Source organism: Bombus vancouverensis, chromosome 12 (genome assembly GCF_051014615.1).
Source record: "Bombus vancouverensis nearcticus chromosome 12, iyBomVanc1_principal, whole genome shotgun sequence".
Taxonomy (NCBI): Eukaryota; Metazoa; Arthropoda; class Insecta; order Hymenoptera; family Apidae; genus Bombus; species Bombus vancouverensis.
Genome location: NC_134922.1, coordinates 11,197,345 through 11,220,832, shown reverse-complemented (window position 1 = coordinate 11,220,832; position 23,488 = coordinate 11,197,345). Strand labels below are relative to the sequence as shown.

Sequence of the window (23,488 nt, the reverse complement as noted above, 5' to 3'; positions counted from 1 at the left end):
GCTGCCAGAAATAAGTACTTTCACGAAATAATATAATCACGAAATAATAATAGATTTCCTATAATTCAATTTGTAGAATCCAGTTCACTCATAATTATTTAAGAAATGCACGAAAGGTGTGAGGAGTTATCTATCGCAAAAAAAGAACAACTGTAAGAAATCTTTACACTCAATCTCGCAATTTACGGATTTCGTATTGATTTGTACCATTTACACGACTGCCACAACCATACTGGGTACTTCTGGGTCTACTTCCCCTTTACATACAGTCGACATTATTTCAACATATAAACACTTCTAATTCTCGTTGTTATATGTTTAAATGTAACGAATTAATTTTAAATATTCCGACATAGGAACAATAATATTTTTGTACTTATTTATATCTAGGAAGTATCCTAATTATAATGTTAGAACAGTCGAATGCCAACTATTATATGATACATATTTCCTATAATGTAAAAATTAAAATCAGCAAAAATAATTGCACAGCTTCGACTATTATATATTTTTGTTTCATTTGCTACATCGGCTACGTTGCGATCATAATGCAGTATTTGAATTTATAATATTATAATATGATAATATTATAGCATTTGGGTTTATAAGGAAACCTTTAGATTTTTTATAGTTAGGTTTAAGGGAATCTTTATATTCTTGATCGGTAAGATTTATAAAGCCACTCTGTGCCTTTATTATTTTCGGATATGTATGTATTATGCAGGGCTTACGAAAAGACCTTTAGGTTTCTGATTAAAGTATTGAAATTAAATTAGATGTTCTATCAGGTAGAGTTTTTCAAATTTGATGGGACAGGATCTAGATGGAACGTTTGTGAGTCAGGTGCGTGGTTATATAGAGTATCTTTACTGCAAAAAGCAATGCTTCCTAGATGCATTAATCCGTTCCTAATAAGTACTTTAATATTTAATTAATTTATACATGCATTTAATTATACATGCATAATTAACAGTAATGTTTAAGTAGATAAGGTAGTGTAAGTAGATAAATAGTATAATTCTCTATGAAACGCATCATTCTCTTTTTTAAAACAATTTTACCACAGACGAGGAACAGGAATAGACATGATATTCAGTGCTTGTTCACATTTTGCGGGTCGCATGATCTCTCCATACCAGTTTCGTGTCGCATGCGAAGTTACTATTTCAGTTTAATACTGGTTTGAATTAAAACTATAATCTTATACGAAATTATAAATAAAATATAAAACTGGACATCCAATATTAGCAACGAAATATAATTCTATCTTGCTACAATATTTCAGTAAACATAACACACTATGAAAATAATAAATTACTGTACTATAAAGTACTGTAATAAGAATTAAATGAATCGTTTAATCAGTTCTAAATAAAATTGCAATTTCATATATCTGAAGCAAACATGTGAATTTTTAAATCTTTCCTATTTTCATCTTTGTATTCTCAACCCAATAATTAATTATATATTATCAAGTATAGGTAATCTTATTCACCATCAGAAACTCGTAATACAATCTATCGATGAAACCGTCTCGATAATTTATCGATAACGATCAGACGGCGTACCTCGATGTCCCACGGTGTACCTCGATGTCCCGCGACATCCCCGACTTCCCAAGATGTTCCACGACGTCCCGCGGCGTCCCAGGTCATTCCAAGATGTCCCATGACATCCCACGATGTCCTTACGATATCCCATGGTAAATTCTCCCATGGTAAATTCCCTTCGTAGCATTTTGTGTATCAAACTGTACCAACGGTGTCCAACGTTGCAGTCCAGTCTAGATCATCCTATATTCTCTTCATGGCATTCGGTGATTCAAATCGGACCAACGGTGTTCCACGGTGCTTCATTTTGCTGTCCAATCTAGATCATCGAAAATTCTCTTCGTGACTTCTGGTGATCCAAACTGGATTGCATTAGCGTAGTTCTTGGCTTGGTATCGTTTTCCAAAGATTAGTCAACTGATTAATTTTCGGAAAACGATGCCAATTACCAGATCTCACCACGAGGAGGTAACTACGCACGAGATCCGCCCATGAGTTATTTAACATTACACATCGATCTTGACCTTCAACCTATTGGCAAGAATGCCGAGTTCTGACTCTGCTTAACCATGGGCGTGCCGGGCCGGGACCACTGAACAGAATTATGAATGCACGGCCCCAACTGAACGTGCGACGTCCACCTCCCCACCCCCTGAACAAAATTACGGAGGACGTGAAATTGCAGATCCGTGTTCGAGTACCCAAGTTCCAATCGGACAGAACTGCATATCCACGACTGAATCCCCAACAGATTCGCAAGCTTCAACGGCGCGACAACTCCCATGATCCGATGTAAACGTCGAGCAGTCATCGAGCAGTCACCAAGGCAGAGGTGAAATTACAAATTGAAAGAGCTGTCCAGTGCACGTTTACCTGCATGCACCCAGTATACGCGCGAGCGAGTATGCCATGCAATTATATATTTAAATCATTGATTTAAAAGTTAGGAATTGATGTTATTGTTTTAGATTAATTATCAGGAGAATTAATTTATTATTGTAATTTTTTAGATTTTTAAATTTTACAATCCATCAGAATATTATATAACCATTTACAAAGTTCCATAACTTAATTCCAAGTATATAAAACGGAGCACATTCAAACGATCATATAATGGAAATGTAGCGAGTACCCTTGTCAGATAATTACAACCGTCGCGACGCAACGTTATGAATCGTAGGGAGCATGAAAAACACTGATATTTTTCTATATCGGTATTTTAGAACACGAGACACAGAGTCTCATATAATATCACGTCTAGACCAATTATTTGTAATAGTGAATGTGCGAAATATCGATACATATACGAATTAGCATCTCACAGAGAATTATAATATAAATGACATTTAGTTTTTGGTTTAACTAAATCTTTACTTTCAGGTTTAAATTTCCGCTCTGTCATTTTTAAAGCTCTTTTTGTTATTTGTTTTCCATAACGATCGAAGAGCTACTATTTTTCAAATGAATGGGAATAAAGAATTTGTCCGGAATCTTTTATACAAAATGAGTAATATTTTGGAAAAGAGGAGGGGTAATGTTACCGTGGAAGATGAAATTTGCTATTCAGAGTACTTTATCCAGTGAACTCGGAGGTTTTCTTACCATGTTAATATCGTTTTCGACGTTACCGATTTTGCATGACGTAGGTTTAGGACCTCAGCACTATTTGTTATTACAGTTGACTCGTCTTTATTCGGACTCCTTTAATTAATTTCCGCTAGGGTTGTCTGTAATGAATTCGTCTATAATACAACTTAAATAAAATAGAACATTCAATATCTTGTTTGTGATTTTATATATAGATAGTAATGTTTCCATGTTTCTTGTAGCTTTTTAATAAGGAAGATATTTATTTAAAAGATATACAATAAATACATAATTGTTGATACACAAAACTTTATAAAATTGTCGATATTTCATTTTTCGCGTAAATTATCATATATTAAAAGTAGGAAATATTATAAATTTCTGAAGTGAATACTATTATTATAGCCGTAATTTACCTAAAATAACATTCAGCTGCTCGTTAGAATTTCTGCCAGACAAGGCTAGGTATTTATCACTGTGTTATGATACAGTAATTACTGTGATATTCGAACAAACGTATTCAAATATTTTTCAGTAATAACTATAATATAACGCTGAAAAGACCGTGTTTTACACATATATATTTATATCTGTATACACATATCCTTATCAGCGACAAACACAATGTAATATAAGTACTTATTAGCAATGCGTTATTTTAATTATATTACATTATTTTTAGCATAAATACTGATTTTTCAGCATACAATTGTATGCTGCAAATTATATATTCCAAACAAAAAATAACAACATAGATAACAGCTGAGATATAAAAAATTGTTCTTATCAGTATTATGTCACCTTGTCTTTTTTTAATATATTACTTTTCTTACTTTTGCTAACTTTTGTTCAATTATCTCGAGTTAATTGGTATTGTTACATTGTTCGTGTTATGAAATGGATAAAAAGTTTAGTTCGAGAACATGTATTCCTCTGAGTTCAATGCAAGTCAATTTATGCAATACATATGTTTGTAAATGACTACTAACTTTGTTAGACACAATTCTAAAATTACACGTACAAAAGAATAGAACTACGTTACTACAAAAATTGCATATCGTGATAAAATTGTAGATCTTTATCGTTATACTAATAAAAATGAGAAATAAAGTATTCCGAGTATGGAGACACCGTGCCATGGATGTACAGTGCAATTTCTCCTGTCATATTCTACGACTATCCATTTCATCGTTGCTAACTTCTTCATTCAAAGAATTCAAATTTTCACCAACTAGAAGCGCTTCAATCTCGTGATATGTTTTTCCTCTCGTTTCCGGTACCCATAAGAACGTTATCAGAAGTGCCATCCAGCATGATGTCCAGAACATCGTGTAATTCGCAAACGCTCCTATAGTATCGGTAATAGCCTGATTCAGTTTCGACGTGGTAAAACCAATTATACCATCGACAATCACAACGATGGCACCAGCAATGCCTTTTAGTTTCGTAGGAAATAAGTCGCATAGGAAAACATTGGGTAATACACCTAAACCAATGTGAAACATTATTTGATACAAAACTAAATGGATAAGGGGAGTCAAAAAGATGGTGGAATCGTCAGACTCCTGTGTATATGTGTAAAGATAAGCTGATAAAACAAACGATGTATAACACGTCCCCACAATAGACAGAATCAAAAGTTTTCTTCTTCCACACCAATCCACTGTTAACGCGGTTAAATAGCCGGATAAAACGCGGAGAAGCTCGATCCAAATCAACGCGTTGTATCGATCGATAGAGATCGCTTTTCTGCTAATTAAATCTCGCAGGTGCTGCGTAGCGGTGAAGTTACCGCTAAGATGTTGTGCCATGATCAAGCAAAGCATGATAAACAGAGCTCTCCTGTGGCGTCGTTGTAGTATTGCTCGCAGCTTGTCTAAACAAGTATATTTAGTTAAATCCATGTATGGCTCAGATATGTCCGTTGGTGCTCGTGAATCCACTCTGGATTGTGAGCTTACATCGCTTCTGGATGGTGAGTGTAATTCGCTTCTCGTTTCTGGGAGTATTTGGCTGGTGGATGGTCGGTGTACTTCGCTTGTGGATGCTTGGTGTATTTCGCTTGTGGATGGTCGGTGTAAGGCGCTTGCGGATTGTGAGTGTAATTCGCGCAAGGTTTGGAATGGTAATCCGGGCGAGACGCGCGAGTATTCTACACGTAATTCGCCCGTGGTTAGTGTGCGTACTTCGCATTTGAATTTTGAGTCTGCTGAGGATATGGATTGTGAGTGTGAGTCGCTACTGGATGGTAAGTTTAAATCGGACGTGGCTTCTGTGCCTACTACTTCCCGTGTGGGGTCTGAGTGTGTTTCGCGTATAGATTGTGAGGGCAAATTGCTTCTGTACGATGGGGGTAAATCGCTTCTTGATGTTGGTGGTAAAATGCTACTGTACGGTGGGGGTAAATCGCTACTCGATGCTGCGGGCAAAATGCTACTGTACGGTGGGGGTAAATTGCTACATGATGCTGAGGGAAAAATGCTACTGTACGGTGGAGGTAAATCACTTCTGGATTGTGAGTGTAAATCGCTTGCGGATTGTTGGTGTAATCCGTATCTGGCTTCTGCGCGTAGAGCACGTAGTTCGACTTTCACTTGGTCAGGATCTTCGATGCCTTTGTAATATGCTATGGACTTGCATGCTTGCTCCTTTTGACCTTTTGCCACCAAGAAATACGGAGTTTCGCGTAAGCATATGAGCAGCAAGGTGGATATAGCGGATATTCCTGCAAGAGGCAGCAGGTGTGACGTGTACGTCAGCGAGGGTCCTAGAGCGTATGTTAGTAGTGACCCGGGATATACGTTCGCTGCCATTAGAGTACCCAGGCATCCTCTGACTTTGACGTCGGCGACTTCTGACACGAACATGGGATTTATCGTGCGGGCAATACCGACGCCTATACCGAGAATCCCCCGGGAAAAGTATAGCGTTCGCACAGAAGTTGCGATGTACATGTCGAGCCAGCCTATGATGAACACTATGCTGCATGCAATGAGGCAGTATTTACGACCGATGCGATCGGCCAACTGGGCAGCCAGAAGTGAACCGATCATTGAACCAAGTACTGTCGAATAAACGACCCATGAATATTCGTCGGGTGTTAACGTTAGCAGCGCGTTCCCGTTGCCAGATGTTAAAAGGAGAAATGAAGTCTCTGTCCATCCGTAGACTGTACCGACCAAGCACATGGTCATCGTTCCTGGAATGAGAAACAGATAATGCTATATATAGCATATGTTAATTGTAGTGCGGTCGTTTTATAATTACACTGCGAATATTTACACAAATTTGTATTTTTAATATATACTACTAATTGTTAGGTAGATGATACATTTACACTGAACATGTAAATGTGTGTGTAAGCGTCAGAGGACGTCCAGGTCTCAGGTGAGACAAAAGACGATTGGTAGCTGTTAGTTGAATCTCGAATAGTCTATTGACAACAAGCGTGCGTGTAAGAAGGTAATCGAGGTCTTCAGAGTGTAATATATATGTATAGCTGTCATGTGTGAATAAAGTAAATTATTTATTTTACCGAAACCTCTGTGTAGCTTAACACTATTATATTTATAATTAATACATACCGCAGGCTATAAGTAAATGGACTCTTCGCTATGTTAGCACGGATGCTTTCCACTAGTTTTATTTCTTAGCTATTTTATTATTAATCTGTTAATCCATTCGCATTATATGTGCATTAAGTAAGATACTACATGAAGTAAAATTTATTAGAGACTTGCGATAAGTATAGGTGTATTAATGTGTAATAATGTACATTTTTTTGCTTTCAGATTTCTCATAAATATATAAAAGTCCGCACTTGGTTTATGATATAAGAAAGCATCAGTGCGATGAATATCTGAATCGAAATGTTAAATATATCGTAATGTAGGATGGAATAGAAATGCAATTTTAAACGATGGTACGCAAGTCAATACAAGTGAGAAATAATTTAGGAACATCACTATGAATCATCAATTCGAGGGGGGAAAGGAAATTGCATTCTGCGTATTAAAAGTACAGATAAATACATGACGTAATATCAAGAGTGAAAACTAACCGATACTACATGCTAGGAATTGTCGGAATTTTAGGTTGCACAGCCTACGAGCTGTTTCTTGCAGTGATAAAACGACACGACCCAAACCACTGCCCTCAGACAATCTGCTGGGAGCCTGGAAAACAGATACCTTTGTTATGAATAGAAATCATAATTCCATTCTAATCTGATAGTCTAATTAAACTTTTGAGGGAATATAAATTCCAAATCACGGAAAAGCTATTAAGAAGTATTTAAATATTAATATTTCTTCGAAGCAATTAAAAAATTTTCTTTCTCCTTTCTTAATAGAAATACAATTTATGGTATTCTATCAACAGCATTAAAATATGCTTGATGTTATTTGATGTTATTATAGATAGAAGACGAACTTGAGTTTTCCACTGACGTTTGCTAAAGGTTATTTATGCTTTCGACATCTTTCTTCTAAAATCATTTCCTTTGATTGTCCTCCAAATTAATAATCATCTGAAAGGTTTCTATATATTTCTTAAATATTTTTTGAAATTAATGAATTATATTAACATGTCGTATAGATAATACCGAAGAATCGTTTGAACCTTCAAATATGATTCGATATTTATGAGAGGTAACAGTTTTAAGCTTTGAACTTTATGTTTTGGTGGGTCGTGACAGTTTAAATCAGGGTGGAAGATTCAAAATTTTAAATGATCACGATCGATCCATACACAAGGTCAAAGATTTCGGATGATTGTGACTTTTAAATATCAACACGATATGTTAATACATTTGATTATTTGCCAAAACTTTTAATCGAGTCGTAGGAATCAAAACTTTAATTGCTATGGATTCGTATCTCTATTTGGAAATAAAAGAATAATAGATAAATTCGCTGAAAATAGGTATCTCAAACGGACCCTTTTTTTATATTCTCATTCAATTAGAATTTGTTACTCTGCGATATTTAATTTCTGACTGTTTATTTCAAAAATATATATTGTATAATCATATAAAATGCTTACCGTCCTACGCTGGGACATGTTGCCAAAAATAAGTATTTTTACGCAATTATATAATCACGATAGATTTTCAATAATTCAATTCGTAGAGTCCAATTCACTCATAATTATTTAAAAAATGCACGAATGATCTTGGGTAGTTATCTATCGCAAAAAAAGAACAACTGTAAGAAATCTTTACACTGAATCTCGTGATTTACGGATTTCGTATCGATTTGTTCGATTTCCACGAGTGCCACAACCATACTGGATACTTCTGGGGCTACTTGCTGTTTACATACAGTCGACATTATTTCAACACATAAACACTTCTAATTCTCCTTGTTATTTGTTTAAATGTAACGAATTAATTTTAAATATTCCGACATAGGAACAATAATATTTTTGTACTTATTATATCTAGGAAATATCCTAATTATAGTGTTAGAACAGTCGAATGCCAACTAGTATATGATACATATTTCCTATAATATAAAAATTGAAATGAGCAAAAATAATTGCACAGCTTCGACTATTAGTCATTTTTGTTCTATGTTGCTACATTGGTTACGTTGCGATCATAATCCAGCATTTGAATTATCTTTAATTTCTTGGAGCATAGGTGCCTTCATCGCGGCAATTCTTGTTCTCTTTATTTTCGCTCTATTTCGACGTTTCCTACTGAAACTGTCGTATTTTCTACGATCTCTCACGCGTCGAAACACTTCTTCGTTTGAAATTTCCTCAGTAGAGAAAAGCTTCGCCCAAATCGTTTTCCCTCCTTGCATCTGCATCTCCGTACACTCGGTACACTTGCATCGTATCTATAATTTCTGTGAATGTGTACAGTATTGCTCGATTCCTGGTGCACTTGTCCCAATTACATCGAATAAGATTGCGTTCAGACTCACGACTCAAAGAATCATCGGACTCTTGTATACATTGGCTTTGAGCTATTGAGTATGAAACTAAATGATTGCGGATTTTGTCATTCGGTGGTTTTGAGTGCATAGATTATTTTTTATTATTAAAAATCCAACCTTTACTTGCGGATGTTTCCTCTTTATTTTCATTTTTTTTTTGTTTTCATTAGCGAGTACCCTTTTCAGATAATTACAACCGTCGCGACGCAACGTTATGAATCGTAGGGAGCATGAAAAACACTGATATTTTTCGGTGTCGGTATTTCAGAACTCGCAACACAGAGTCCCATATAATATCACGTCTACACCAATTATTTGTAATAGTGAATGTGCGAAATATCGATACATATACGAATTGGCATCTCACAGAGAATTATAATATAAATGACATTTAGTTTTTGGTTTAACTAAATCTTTACTTTCAGGTTTAAATTTCCGCTTCTGTCATTTTTAAAGCTCTTTTTGTTATTTGTTTTCCATAACGATCGAAGAGCTAATATTTTTCAAATGAATGGGAATAAAGAATTTGTCCGGATTCTTTGATACAAAATGAGTAATATTTTGGGAAAGAGGAGGGGTGATGTTACCGTGGAAGATGAAATTTGCTATTCAGAGTACTTTACCCAGTGAACTCGGAGGTTTTCTTACCATGTTAATATCGTTCTCGACGTTACCGATTTTGCATGACGTAGGTTTAGGACCTTAGCAGTATTTGTTAATACAGTTGATACACCTTTATTCGGACTCCTTTAATTAATTTCCGCTAGGGTTGTCTGTAATGAATTCGTCTATAATATAACTTAAATAAAATAGAACATTCAATATCTTGTTTGTTATTTTATATATAGATAGTAACGTTTCCATGTTTCTTGTAGCTTTTTAATAAGGAAGATATTTCTTTAAAAGATATACAATAAATACATAATTGTTTATAGACAAAACTTTATAAAATTGTCGATATTTATTTTTTCGCGTCAAGTATCGTATATTAAAAGTAGGAAATATTATAAATTTCTGAAGTGAACACTATTATTATAGCCGTAATTTACCTAAAATAACATTCAGCAGCTCGTTAGAATTTCTGCCAGACAAGGCTAGGTATTTATCACTGTGTTATGATACAGTAATTACTGTGATATTCGAACTAACGTATTCAAATATTTTTCAGTAATAACTATAATATAACGCTGAAAAGACTATGTCTTACACATATATATTTATATCTGTATACACATATCCTTATCAGCGACAAACACAATGTAATATAAGTACTTATTAGGAATTCGTTATTTTAATTATATTACATTATTTTTAGCATAAATACTGATTTTTCAGCATACAATTGTATGCTGCAAATTATATACTGCAAACAAAAAATAACAACATAGATAACAGCTGAGATATAAAAAGTTGTTCTTATCAGTATTATGTCACCTTGTCCTTTCCTAATATATTACTTTTCTTACTTTTGCAAACTGTTGTCCAATTATTTCGAGTTAATTGTTATTGTTACATTGTTCGTGTTATGAAATGGATAAAAAGTTTAGTTTGAGAACATGTGTTCCTCTGAGTTCAATGCAAGTCAATTTATGCAATACATATGTTTGTAAATGACCACTACCTTTGTTAGACACAATTCTAAAATTACACGTACAAACGAATAGAACTACGTTACTACAAAAATTGCGTATCGTGATAAAATTGTAGATCTTTATCGTTATACTAATAAAAATGAGAAATAAAATATTCCGAGTATGGAGACACCGTGCCATGAATGTACAGTGCAATTTCTTTTGTCATATTTCACGACTATCCATTTCATCAGTGCTAACTTTTTCATTCAAACAATTCCAATTTTCACTAACTAAAAGCGCTTCTATCTCGCTATTTGTTTTTCCTTTTGTTTCCGGTACCCATATGAACACCATCACAAATGCCACCCAGCATGATGTCGCGAAGCTAAAGGAAATCGCATACCATTCTACATTATCGGTAATCACTTGATACAGTTTCGACGCGATAAAACCAATTAAACCATTGAAAATCACTACGATGGCACCAATAATGCCTTTTAGTTCCGCAGGAAATAATTCGCATAGGAGAACATTGGGTAACACTCCTAAACCAACATGAAAAAATAGGTGATACCAATTTAAGAAGTAAACGGGAAGAATAGAGGTGGTGGGGTCGACAAACTTATGTACATGTAAGAAATGATAACCTGCTAGAAGAAGCAATGATATACATGACCCAATCGTAGACAGAAACAAAAGTGTTCTTCTTCCAATATATGTAACTATTACCATCATTGAATAGCCACATACACAGGGGACAGCCTGGACCAAAATCCTCGCTTCGTGCAGATCCATAAAGGCCGCATCTCTGCCAATCAATTCTTCCAGGTACCGCGTAATGGTAGAGTTTCCGCTAAGTTGTTGTGCCATGATCAAGCCAAGCATGATAAACAGAGCATTCCTGTTGCTTCGTTGTAGTAATGCTCGCAGCTTGGTTAAACAGGTATATTTAGTCACACCAATGTATGTCTCAGGTATGTCCGTTGATGCTCGTGAATCCACGTTGGATTGTGTGCGAAAATCGCTTCTGGCTTGTGAGTGTAATTCACTTCTCGTTTGTGGGAGTATTTGACTAGTGGATGGTCCTTGTATTTCGCTTGTGGATGGTCGGTGTATTTCGCTTGCGGATAATCGGTGTATTTCGCTTCTGGATGGTCGGAGTATTTCATTTGTGGGTGGTCGGTGAATTTCGCTTGTGGGTGGTCGGTGTATTTGGCTTGTGGGTGGTCCTTGTATTTCGCATGTGGATTGTCGGTGTATTTGGATTGTGGGTGGTCGGTGTATTTGGATTGTGGGTGGTCGGTGTATTTGGATTGTGGGTGGTCGGTGTATTTGGCTTGTGGGTGGTCGGTGTATTTGGCTTGTAGGTGGTCGGTGTATTTGGCTGGTAGGTGGTCGGTGTATTTGGCTTGTGGGTGGTCGGTGTATTTGGCTTGTGGATGGTTGGTGTATTACAATTGTGGATGGTCGGTATATTTCGCTTGTGGATGGTCCTTGTATTTCGCATGTGGATTGCCGGTGTATTTGGCTTGTGGGTGATCGGTGTATTTGGCTTGTCGATGGTCCTTGTATTTCGCATGTGAATTGTGGTTGTATTTGGCTTGTGGATGGCCGGCGTATTTCGCTTGTGGATGGTCTGTGTATTGCGCTTGTGGATGGTCGGTGTATTTGGCTTGAGGATGGTCCTTGTATTTCGCTTGTAGATGATCGGTGTATTTGACTTGTGGATTGTCGGTGTATTTGGCTTGTGGGTGGCCGGCGTATTTCGCTTGTGGATGCTCCTTGTATTTCGCATGTGGTTTGTCGGTGTATTTGGCTTGTAGATGGTCGGTGTATTTGGCTTGTGGATGGTCGGTGTATTTGGCTTGTGGATGGGCCTTGTATTTCGCTTGTGGATGGGCCTTGTATTTCGCTTGCGGATAATCGGTATTTTTCGCTTGTGGATTGTCGATGTATTTGGATTGTGGATGTTCGGTGTATTTGGCTTGTGGATGGTCGGTGTACTTCGCTTGTGGATGGTCGGTGTACTTCGCTTGTGGATGGTCGGCGTATTTCGCTTGTGGATACTCCTTGTATTTCGCATGCGGATTGTTGGTGTATTTGGCTTGTGGTTGGTCGGTGTATTTGGCTTGTGGATGGTCCTTGTATTTCGCTTGCGGATAATCGGTATTTTCCGCTTGTGGGTGATCGGTGTATTTCGCTTGCGGATAATGGGTGTTTTTCGCTTGTGGATTGTCGGTGTATTTGACTCGGGGGTGGCCGGCGTATTTCCCTCTTGGATGCTCCTTGTATTTCGCATGTGGATTGTCGGTGTATTTGGCTCGTGGTTGTTCGGTGTATTGGGCTTGTGGATGGTCCTTGTATTTCGCTTGCGGATAATCGGTATTTTCCGCTTGTGGGTGATCGGTGTATTTCGCTTGCGGATAATGGGTGTTTTTCGCTTGTGGATTGTCGGTGTATTTGACTCGGGGGTGGCCGGCGTATTTCCCTCGTGGATGCTCCTTGTATTTCGCATGTGGATTGTCGGTGTATTTGGCTCGTGGTTGGTCGGTGTATTGGGCTTGTGGGTGGTCCTTGTATTTCGCTTGCGGATAATGGGTATTTTTCGCTTGTGGATGATCGGTGTATTTCGCTTGCGGATAATGGGTGTTTTTCGCTTGTGGATTGTCGGTGTATTTGGATTGTGGATGGTCGGTGTATTTGGCTTGTGAATGCTCCTTGTATTTCGCATGTGGGTTGACGGTGTATTTCGCTTGTGGATGGTCGGTGTGTTTGGCTTGAGGATGGTCCTTGTATTTCGCATGTGGATTGGCGGTGTATTTGGCTTGTGGTTGGTTGGTGTATTTGGCTTGTGAATGCTCCTTGTATTTCGCATGTGGATTGTCGGTGTATTTGGCTTGTGGATGGTCGGTGTATTTGGCTTGAGGATGGTCCTTGTATTTCGCATGTGGATTGTCGGTGTATTTGGCTTGTGGATGGTCGGTGTATTTCGCATGTGGATTGTCGGTGTATTTGGGTTGTGGATGATCGGTGTATTTCGCTTGTGGATGGTCGGTGTAATTCGCTTGCAGATTTTGAGTGTTTTTCGCTTGTGGATGTACGGTGTATTTCACTTGTGGATGGTTGGTGTAATTCGCTTGTGGATTTTGAGTGATTTTCGCTTGTGGATGGTCGGTGTATTTCGCCTGCGAATGATCGGTGTATTTTGCTTGCGGTAGGTAATTGTAATTCGCTTGTGGATTGTGAGTGTAATTTGCGCGTTGATTGTATCAGTAATTCATCTGTGGGTTGCAGGTGTACTTCGTATATGACTGCTGAGTTTATTACGGGTGTGGATTGTGGGAGTGAATCGCTACTGGATGGTAAGTTTAAATAGGACATGGGTTCTGTGTCTACTACTGTCCAAAAGGAATCTGAGTGTGCTTCGCGTCTTGATTGTGAGGGTAAATCGCTTCTGGATTGTGAAGGTAAATCGCTTCTGGATTGTGAAGGTAAATCGCTTCTGGACTGTGGGGGTAAATCGCGTCTTGATTGTGAAGGTAAATCGCTTCTGGATTGGGGGGGTAAGTCACGTCTTGATTGTGAGTGTAAATCGCTCCCGGATTGTTGATGTAATTCGTCTCCGAATTGTTGCTGCAGTTCGTGTGAGACTTGATCGCGTAGAACACGTTGTTCGATTTTCACTTTGCGAGGATCTTCGATGTCTTTGTAATATGCTATCGACAAGCGTGCTTGCTCCTTTTGACCTTTTGCCATCAAGAAATACGGACTTTCGGGGAAGCGCGAGATTGGCAAGAGGGATGCAAAGGATGTTATTACAAGAAGCAGCACCTGTGACTTGTACGTCAGCCAAAGTGCTAGAGCGTAGCTTAGTAGTGTCCCGGAATTTGCGTTCGCTGCGATTAGAGCACCTAGAGATCCTCTGTATTTGATGTCGGCGATTTCTGACACGAACATGGGATTTATCGTGTGGGCAATACCAACGCCTATACCGAGAGTCACACCAGCAAGGTATAGCTTTGGCACGGATGTTGCTTCGTAGATAATGAACCAGCCTATGGTGAACATTGTGCTGCATACAAGGAGACAGTATTTACGACCGCTGCGATCGGCCAACTGGACAGTCAGAAGTGAACCGATCATTGAACCAAGTACTGTCAAAGAAACGACCCATGAAGATTCGTCCTCTGTTAACATTAGCGGCACGTCGCCGCTTCCAGTCGTTAGGTGGACAAGTGAAGTCTTTGTCCATCCGTTGACTGTACCGGCCAAGCCCATGGTTATCGTTGCTGGAATGAGAAACAGATAATGCTATATATAGCATATGTTAATTGTAGTGCGGTTGTTTTATAATTACACTTCGAATATTTACGCAAATTTGTATTTTTAATATATACTACTAATTGTTAGGTAGATGATACATTTACACTGAACATGTGAATGTGTGTGTGTAAGTGTCAGAGGATGTCCAGGTCTCAGGCGAGATAAAAGACGATTGGTAACTGTTAGAAGAATCTAGAATAGTCTGTTGATAACAAGCGTGCGTGTAAGAAGTTTGTCGACGTCTTCAGAGTGTAATATGTATGTATAGCTGTTGTGTGTGAATAATGTAAATTATTTATTTTTCCGAATTCTCTGTATAGCTTAATATGGTAGCAGAGCGTGGTTACTATTTTGCAAGCTATTTAGTGCGTGGGTTTTAGTCTTGCGAGTTATTTCGGATGAGTTTAGTAAGGGAAGAAACGTTCAAAGGATATAAAATAAAAGAAAAAATATTTCGAGCACGTAGAAACGCTTGAGTAAAGAATAAAAAATCAATTAAAATGGGAAGATCGGAAATTATGATACCGATATTTGATGGTGAGGATTACGGGATGTGGAAGAAGAGAATAACGATGTTTCTGAGGTATAAATAATGTGATATTGTTATAACTAGAGTGAAGACCGAAACAGACAATCCCGACTGGGAGAAAATGGATCTGAAGGCGATAAGTATAATTTATAGTGCCATCTCAAATAGACAATTAGAATATATTAGGGAAGAAAAGACAGCGTATGAAATCATGAAAAAGTTCGACGAAATGTATTTGAGAGAATCGACGGTACTACAGATCGTGTGCAAAAGGAGATTGGAGAGAATAAGTCTCGATAAATACAGTGATTCAGCATCGTTCTTCAGCGATTTTGAAAAGCTAATAAACGAATTAAAAAGTGCAGGAGCACAAGTGAGTGAGAGGGAAAAGCTGAATTACATGCTAAATACGTTACCCGAAGCTACATCGCTAGATATAATAGATGCAGTGAAAGAAGAGAATCAAACGGTAGCGTACGTGAGGAATAAAATAGAAATGGCGGAAAAGAAAAATACATCAAATCGAGGAGAAATGAAAACTAATGCTTTTGCTGCAAAAAAGGAAGGCTGCTTCAAATGTGGAAAAGTGGAACATTTTGCAAGAGAGTGTCAAAATGGCGTCCAAGCGAGAAGCACTAACAGTTATCGGCGTGGGTCAACACGGGGTCGCAGCAGAGGAAGAGGAAACAAAGGCAATACGAGCAGGGTATGTGGAAACTTCCATCGTCAATCAGCAGCCGGCACGAGCGAGTATGGCAATTCAGGAGCAGGCACATGGATGGCAACGGTGCACGCAGCACACAGCAGCGAGATGAACGAGATAAATTATAACGAAATAACGTGGCTATTAGATAGCGGTTGTACCGATCACATAATTAACGATGTAAATTATTTTGATAAATCTATCGATCTTAAAGAATCGGTAAATATATATTTGGGCGATAATAGATCGATAAAGGCAACAAAAGTAGGAAATGTTATAAGCTATTTTGAAGCATTTGGAAAGCGAAATAAAACAAATATGAATAAAGTTTTTTATGTGAAAGAAATGTCCGCAAACTTGATTAGTTTAGGCAAGTTAACGGATAATAATAACATGGTTATTTCAAAAGGAAATATTGCAAAAGTAATAGATGAGAACAATAAGCTTTCAGCTGTAGCGGACAAAGAAAATGGAACATATAAAATGAAAAGTATATTGAAAGGGAAGGAGCACTTAGTAAACAGTGCCGAACGTAGTGGTATGAGTAAAAAGGAAAGATGGCATAGGATGCTAGGACACGTAAATTTTAAATACTTAAATATTTTGAGTAAAGAGCAGCTAGTGACAGGTATTCCGAATAAATTTGAAAAGGAATTGTTGAAATGTAAGGTGTGTATAGAAAGTAAAATGCATAATTTACCTTTCAAAAATAATCGGACTAAGGCTAGGGAGATAATGAAAATTATTCATACGGACTTGTGCGGTCCCTTTAAGACTACCGGATTAAATGGAGAGAAATATTTTATTTCATTTATCGATGATTATAGTAAAATAGATAGGATCTATTGTATAAAATCAAAAGATGAGGTGTTTGATTCTCTCGTACAGTTTGTAAATGAAGTTGAGAACCTAACGGGCAAGAGGTTAAAAATATTGAGATGCGATAATGGAAGAGAATACTTAAACAATCGAATTTATAAATCTGTTAGGGACAAAGGTATCGTAATAAATAATTGTCCAACTTACGTACATGAATTAGACGGAACAGCGAAAAGATATAATAGAACAGTGATGGGCATGGCGCGTTGCTTGTTAACGGAAGCGAAAGTACATAAAAAGTATTGGCCGGAAATAGTATGTACAGCGGCATACTTGAAAAATCGAATACTAGCCAACACTGCAGAGAGAAAGACAGATATGGGAATTCTGTTAGGATATAGTGAAGTAAGTTACAGAGTCCTATTAGGTGGAAAAATAACAGTAGCTAGACATGTAGAGGTCATAGAAACAGACACAAAATGTATCGGTTTTGAGGAGAATTCATTCGATGCAGATAGCGATGATAGTAAAGATAATTATTTATTGGATATCATGAATAAGGAAGAGTTAGAAAGTAGAGAAGATGAAAATGATAGTAGTTCTGAAAGCTTAAAGATCCCTAAAGATCTACACGTAATAAGAGAACTCCAATAAGGTATCCAGAAAAGGAAAACAGTAGTGAAATTCACGCAAATTATTGTAGAGTAGATATTCCTTGTACATTTGAGGAGGCGATTTGTTGTGAAAATAGTTAAGATTGGAAACAGGCTATGGATAAAGAAATAGGATGTCTCTATAAGAATAAAACATGGAAATTGGTAGAAAGGGTAAAAGGCAAAGAAGTATTAGATGTGAAATGGGTTTACACGAGAAAATCAGATGACAGATATAAGGCTAGATTAGTGGTAAGAGGATTTCAACGAAGAAACGTAGTCGATGACATATATTCTCCAGTAGCGAGTAATCAGACCCTTAAGATATTGCTATTGTATCATATTGTTGCCAAAATGGAATAATCATTGAGCAAATGGATGTAGAAACTGCATTTTTAAATGGTGAGGTAAGCTCGGAGGTATATGTAAATCAACTAAAGGGATATGCAGACGGAACGAATAGAGTTTGTAAATTATCGAGAGCGCTTTATGGGTTAAAAGAAAGTCCGAGGGATTGGTATGAGTGTTTTGATAGGTATGTGATGAGATTAGGTTTTAAGAAGAACAACTAAGAATTGTGCCTATATACTCATGGAGAGGGAGAAAATGTTGTTTATTTGCTAATATATGTAGACGATTTGTTAATCTGTAGTAAAAACAAAAAAAGGGATATAAAATATAAAGCAGTTATAAACTGATAAATTTAAAATGAAAGATTTAGGTGAAGTAGAAGAATATATTGAAAAAATGACACTAAGCCAAACAAAATACATTGAATCATTAGCAAAGAAATATAAATTACAAGACAGCAAATTGTACTGTACACCTATGGAGACAAATTTAAAAATTGAAAAAGCTGAGATAAATAGAAAGGACATTGGATACAAGAATTTAATTGGTGCATTGCTGTATATTAGTACAAATATCAGACCCGATATAAGTTATAGTGTGCATTATCTTAACTAGATTTCAAGATTGTTGTAGCGAGACACATTTTAAATATGCTTTGCGAATATTGAAATATTTGTACCGGACTAGGGATTTAAGGTTACATTATAAAAGGAATGAAAAATGTGAAACGATAGATTGTTATGTGGATGCTGATTGGGCAGGAGATCATTTAGATAGAAAATCTACATCTGGATATGTAATTAAATTGTATGAAAATGTAATCGGTTGGAAGTCTAAAAAACAAAGGGGTGTGACAAAAGCCTCGACGTACACAGAGTATGTAGCCCTATCGGAAGCGGTGAGTGAATTAGAGAAATTATGAAGGTCTTCGATGTAAATCTAGACGATAACTCTGCAAAAATTTGTGAGGATAACTCTGGAGTGATAAGTATAGCAAAGTAGGGAAATTTCACAAAAAATTCTAAACACATTGAAGTTCATTACCACTACGTTCACGAATGCTTAAAGGAAAATAAGATAAATATAATTAAAGTAAGTACAAACGAAAATACTGCGGATATTTATACGAAAGCACTGTGTAGGCAGAAATTCAAAAGCTTTAGGTTATGGATGAATGTAAAATAAGAGGAATGTGAATAAAGCCATAAGTGTTAAATTTTCTGCTAGTTAATTCGACAAGCATGTAAATACAATGTACAAGTGTACAGTATAAATGTAAGGAGGCGTGTTAGGTCGATGATACATTGCACTGTACATGTCAATGTGTGTAAGCGTCAGAGGAAGCCCAGGTCTCACTTAAGACAAAAGACAATTGGTAACTGTTAGAAGAATCTAGAATAGTATGTTGACAACAAGCGTGCGTGTAAGAAGGTAATCGAGGTCTTCAGAGTGTAATATATATGTATAGCTGTTGTGTGTGAATAAAGTAAATTATTTATTTCTCCGAATCCCCTCTATACCTTAACACTAATATATTTATAATAAATACATACCGCAGGCTATAGGTAAATGGATTCTTCGCGATGTTAGCACGAATGCTTTCCACTAGTATTATTTCTTAGCTATTTTATTATTAATCTGTTAATCCATTCACATTATATGTGCATTAAGTAAGATACTACATGAAGTAAAATTTATTAGAGACTTGCGATAAGTATAGGTGTATTAATGTGTAATAATGTACATTTCTTTGCTTTCAGATTTCTCATAAATATATAAAAGTCCGCACTTGGTTTATGATATAAGAAAGCATCAGTGCGATGAATATCTGAATCGAAATGTTAAATTTATCGTAATGTAGGATGGAATAGAAATGCAACTTTAAACGATGGTACGCAAGTAAATAGAAGTGAGAAATAATTTAGGAACATCACTATCGAGGGGAGGAAAGGAAATTGCATTCTGTGTATTAAAATTACAGATAAATACATGACGTAATATCAAGAGTGAAAACTAACCGATACTACATGCTAGGAATTGTCGCCGGAATTTTAGGTTGCACATCCTACTAGCTGTGTCTAGCATTGATAAAACGACATGACCCAAACCACTGCCCTCAGGCAAATTGCTGGGAGCCTGGAAAACAGATACCTTTGTTATGAATAGGAATCATAATTCTATTCTAATTCGATAGTCTAGTCAAACTTTTGAGCGAATATAAATTCCAAATCACGGAAAAGATATTAATAAGCATTTTAATATTAATATCTTTTCAAAAGAATTAAAAAGTTTCTTTTTCCTATCTTAATAGAAAGTCAATTTATGGTATTTCTATCAACAGCATTAAAATATGCTTGATGTTATTTGATGTTATTATAGATAGAAGACGTACTTGAGTTTTTCACTAACTTTTGCTAAAGGTTATTTATGTTTTTGATATCTTTCTTCTAAAATCATTTCCTTTGATTGTCCTTCAAATCAATAATCATTTGAAAGGTTTTTATATATTTCTTAAATATTTTTTGAAATTAATGAAATATATTAACATGTCGTATAGATAATACCGAAGAACCGTTTGAACCTTCGAATATGATTCGATATTTATAAGAGGTAACAGTTTTAAGCTTTGAACTTTATGTTTTGGTGGGTCGTGACAGTTTAAATCAGGGTGAAAGATTCAAAATTTTAAATGATTACGATCGATCCAGACACAAGGTCAAAGATTTCAGATTATTGTGACTTTTAAATAACGAATCATATTCGTAGGTTCAGACGATTCTTTGGATCTCGGATATATTGGATTGGATATATTCTCATTCAATTAGAATTTGTTACTCTGCGATATTTAATTTCTAACTGTTTACTTCAAAAATATATGTTGTATAATCATATTAAATGCTTACCGTCCTACGCTGAGACATGTTGCCAAAAATAAGTACTTTTACGCAATTATATAATCACGATAGATTTTCAAGAATTCAATTTGTAGAACCCGGTTCACACATAATTATTTAAAAATTGCACGAATGATCATGGGCAGTTATCTATCGCAAAAAATGAAGAACTGTAAGAAATCATTACACTGAATCTCGTGATTGACGGATTTCGTATCGATTTGTTCGATTTCCACGACTACCACAACTATACTGGGTACATCTGGGGCTACTTCCCCTTTACATACAGTCGACATTATTTCAACACATAAACACTTCTAGTTCTCCTTGTTATATGTTTAAATGTAACGAATTAATTTTAAATATTCCGACATAGGAACAATAATATTTTTGTACATATTATATCTAGGAAATATCCTAATTGTAACGTTAGAACAGTCGAATGCCAAATGTTTATGATACATATTTCCCATAATATAAACATTGAAATGAGCAAAAATAATTGCACTGCTCCGACTATTAATTATTTTTGTTCTATGTTGCTACATCAGCTACGTTGCGATCATAATCCAGTATTTGAATTATCTTGAATTTCTTGGAGCATAGCTTTCCTTATCGCGGCAATTCTTGTTCTCTTTACTTTCGCTCTATTTCGATGTTTCCCACTGCAACTGTCGTATTTTCTACGATCTCTCACGCGTCGAAACACTTCTTCGTTTGAAATTTCCTCAGTAGAGAAACGCTTCGCCCAAATCATTTTCCCTCCATGCATCTGCATCTCCGTGCACACGGTACACTTGCATCGTATCTATAATTTTTGTGAATGTATACAGTATTGCTCGATTCCTTGTGCACTCGTCCCAATTACATCGAATAATATTGCGTTCAGGCTCACGACTCAAAGAATCACCGGACTCTTGTATACATTGACTTAGTTTGCAAATAAGTGATTGCGAATTTTGTCATTCGGTGGATTTGAGAGCATAGATTATTTTTTATTATTAGAATATCCAACCTTTGCTTGCGGAAGTTTCCTCTTCATTTTCATTAGCGAGTACCCTTTTCAGATAATTAGAATCGTCGCGACGCAGCGTTATGAATCGTAGGGAGCATGAAAAACACTGATATTTTTCGATGTATTTCACGGGACACAAAGTCCCATGTATTGTCACGTCTAGTCGCGTTTTTATAATAAGGAATGTGTGAAATATCGATACATATACAAATTACCATCTCACAGAGAATTATAATATAACTGTAATTTAGTTTTAGGTTTAACTCGATCTTTACTTTCAGTTTTAAATTTCCGCTTCGATCGTTCTTCAAGATGTTTTTGTTGTTTGTTTTCCATAACGATCAAGGAACTAATATTTTTCAAGTGAATGGCAAAAAAGGATTTGTCCGAATTCTTTTATGCAAAATCAGTAATTTTTTGGGAAAAAAGAGGGGGTGATGTTACCGTAGAAAAGAAAGTTGGTATTCCGAGTAATTTACCCAGTGAACTCGGTGGTTTTCTTACCATGTTAATATCGTTCTCGACTTAACCGATCTAGCATGACGCAGGTTTAGGACCTTAGCGGTATTTGGTATTACAGTTGAATCGTCTTCATTCGGACTCCTGTAATTAATTTCCATTAGGGGTGTCTGTAATAAATTCGTCTATAATATAACTCAAATAAAATAGAACATTCAATATCTTGTTTGTGATTTTATATATAGATAGTAATATTTCCATGTTTCTTGTAGCTTTTTAATAAGGAAGATATTTGTTTAAAAGATATACAATAAATACATAATTGTTGATAGACAAAAATTAATAAAATTGTCGATACTACATTTTTCGCGTAAATTATCGTATGTTAAAAGTAAGATATATTATAAATTTCTGAAGTGAACACTATTATGATAGCCATAATTTACCTAAAATAACATTCAACAGTTCGATAGAATTCCTATTAGACAAGGCTAGATATTTATCACTGTGTTATGATACAGTAATTACTGTAATATTCGAACAAACGTATTCAAATATTTTTCAGTAATAACTATAATATAACGCTGAAAAGACCGTGTCTTACACATATATATTTATATCTGTATACACATATCCTTATCAGCGACAAACACAATGTAATATAAGTACTTGTTAGCAATGCGTTATTTTAATTATATTACATTATTTTTAGCATAAATACTGATTTTTCAGCATACAATTGTATGCTGCAAATTATATATTGCAAACAAAAAATAACAACATAGATAACAGCTGAGACATAAAAAATTGTTCTTATCAGTATTATGTCACCTTGTCTTTTTTTAATATATTACTTTTCTTACTTTTGCTAACTTTTGTTCAATTATCTCGAGTTAATTGGTATTGTTACATTGTTCGTGTTATGAAATGGATAAAAAGTTTAGTTCGAGAACATGTATTCCTCTGAGTTCAATGCAAGTCAATTTATGCAATACATGTGTTTGTAAATGACCACTAACTTTGTTAGACACAATTCTAAAATTACATGTACAAACGAATAGAACTACGTTACTACAAAAATTGCATATC

At 36.0% G+C, this 23,488-nt stretch overlaps 1 protein-coding gene across 1 annotated transcript; it reads right to left on the bottom strand.

Annotated features, from left to right (window-relative positions):
* Positions 1-4,300: 4,300 nt before the first annotated feature.
* LOC117155042 (uncharacterized) lies at positions 4,301-8,198 on the bottom strand. Its single transcript, XM_033330583.2, has 3 exons — positions 8,181-8,198; positions 7,198-7,312; positions 4,301-6,336 (listed from the first exon to the last, which is right to left on the bottom strand). The coding sequence occupies exons 1-3, from the start codon at positions 8,196-8,198 to the stop codon at positions 4,301-4,303; spliced, it is 2,169 nt and encodes a 722-aa protein (XP_033186474.2).
* Positions 8,199-23,488: the final 15,290 nt, after the last annotated feature.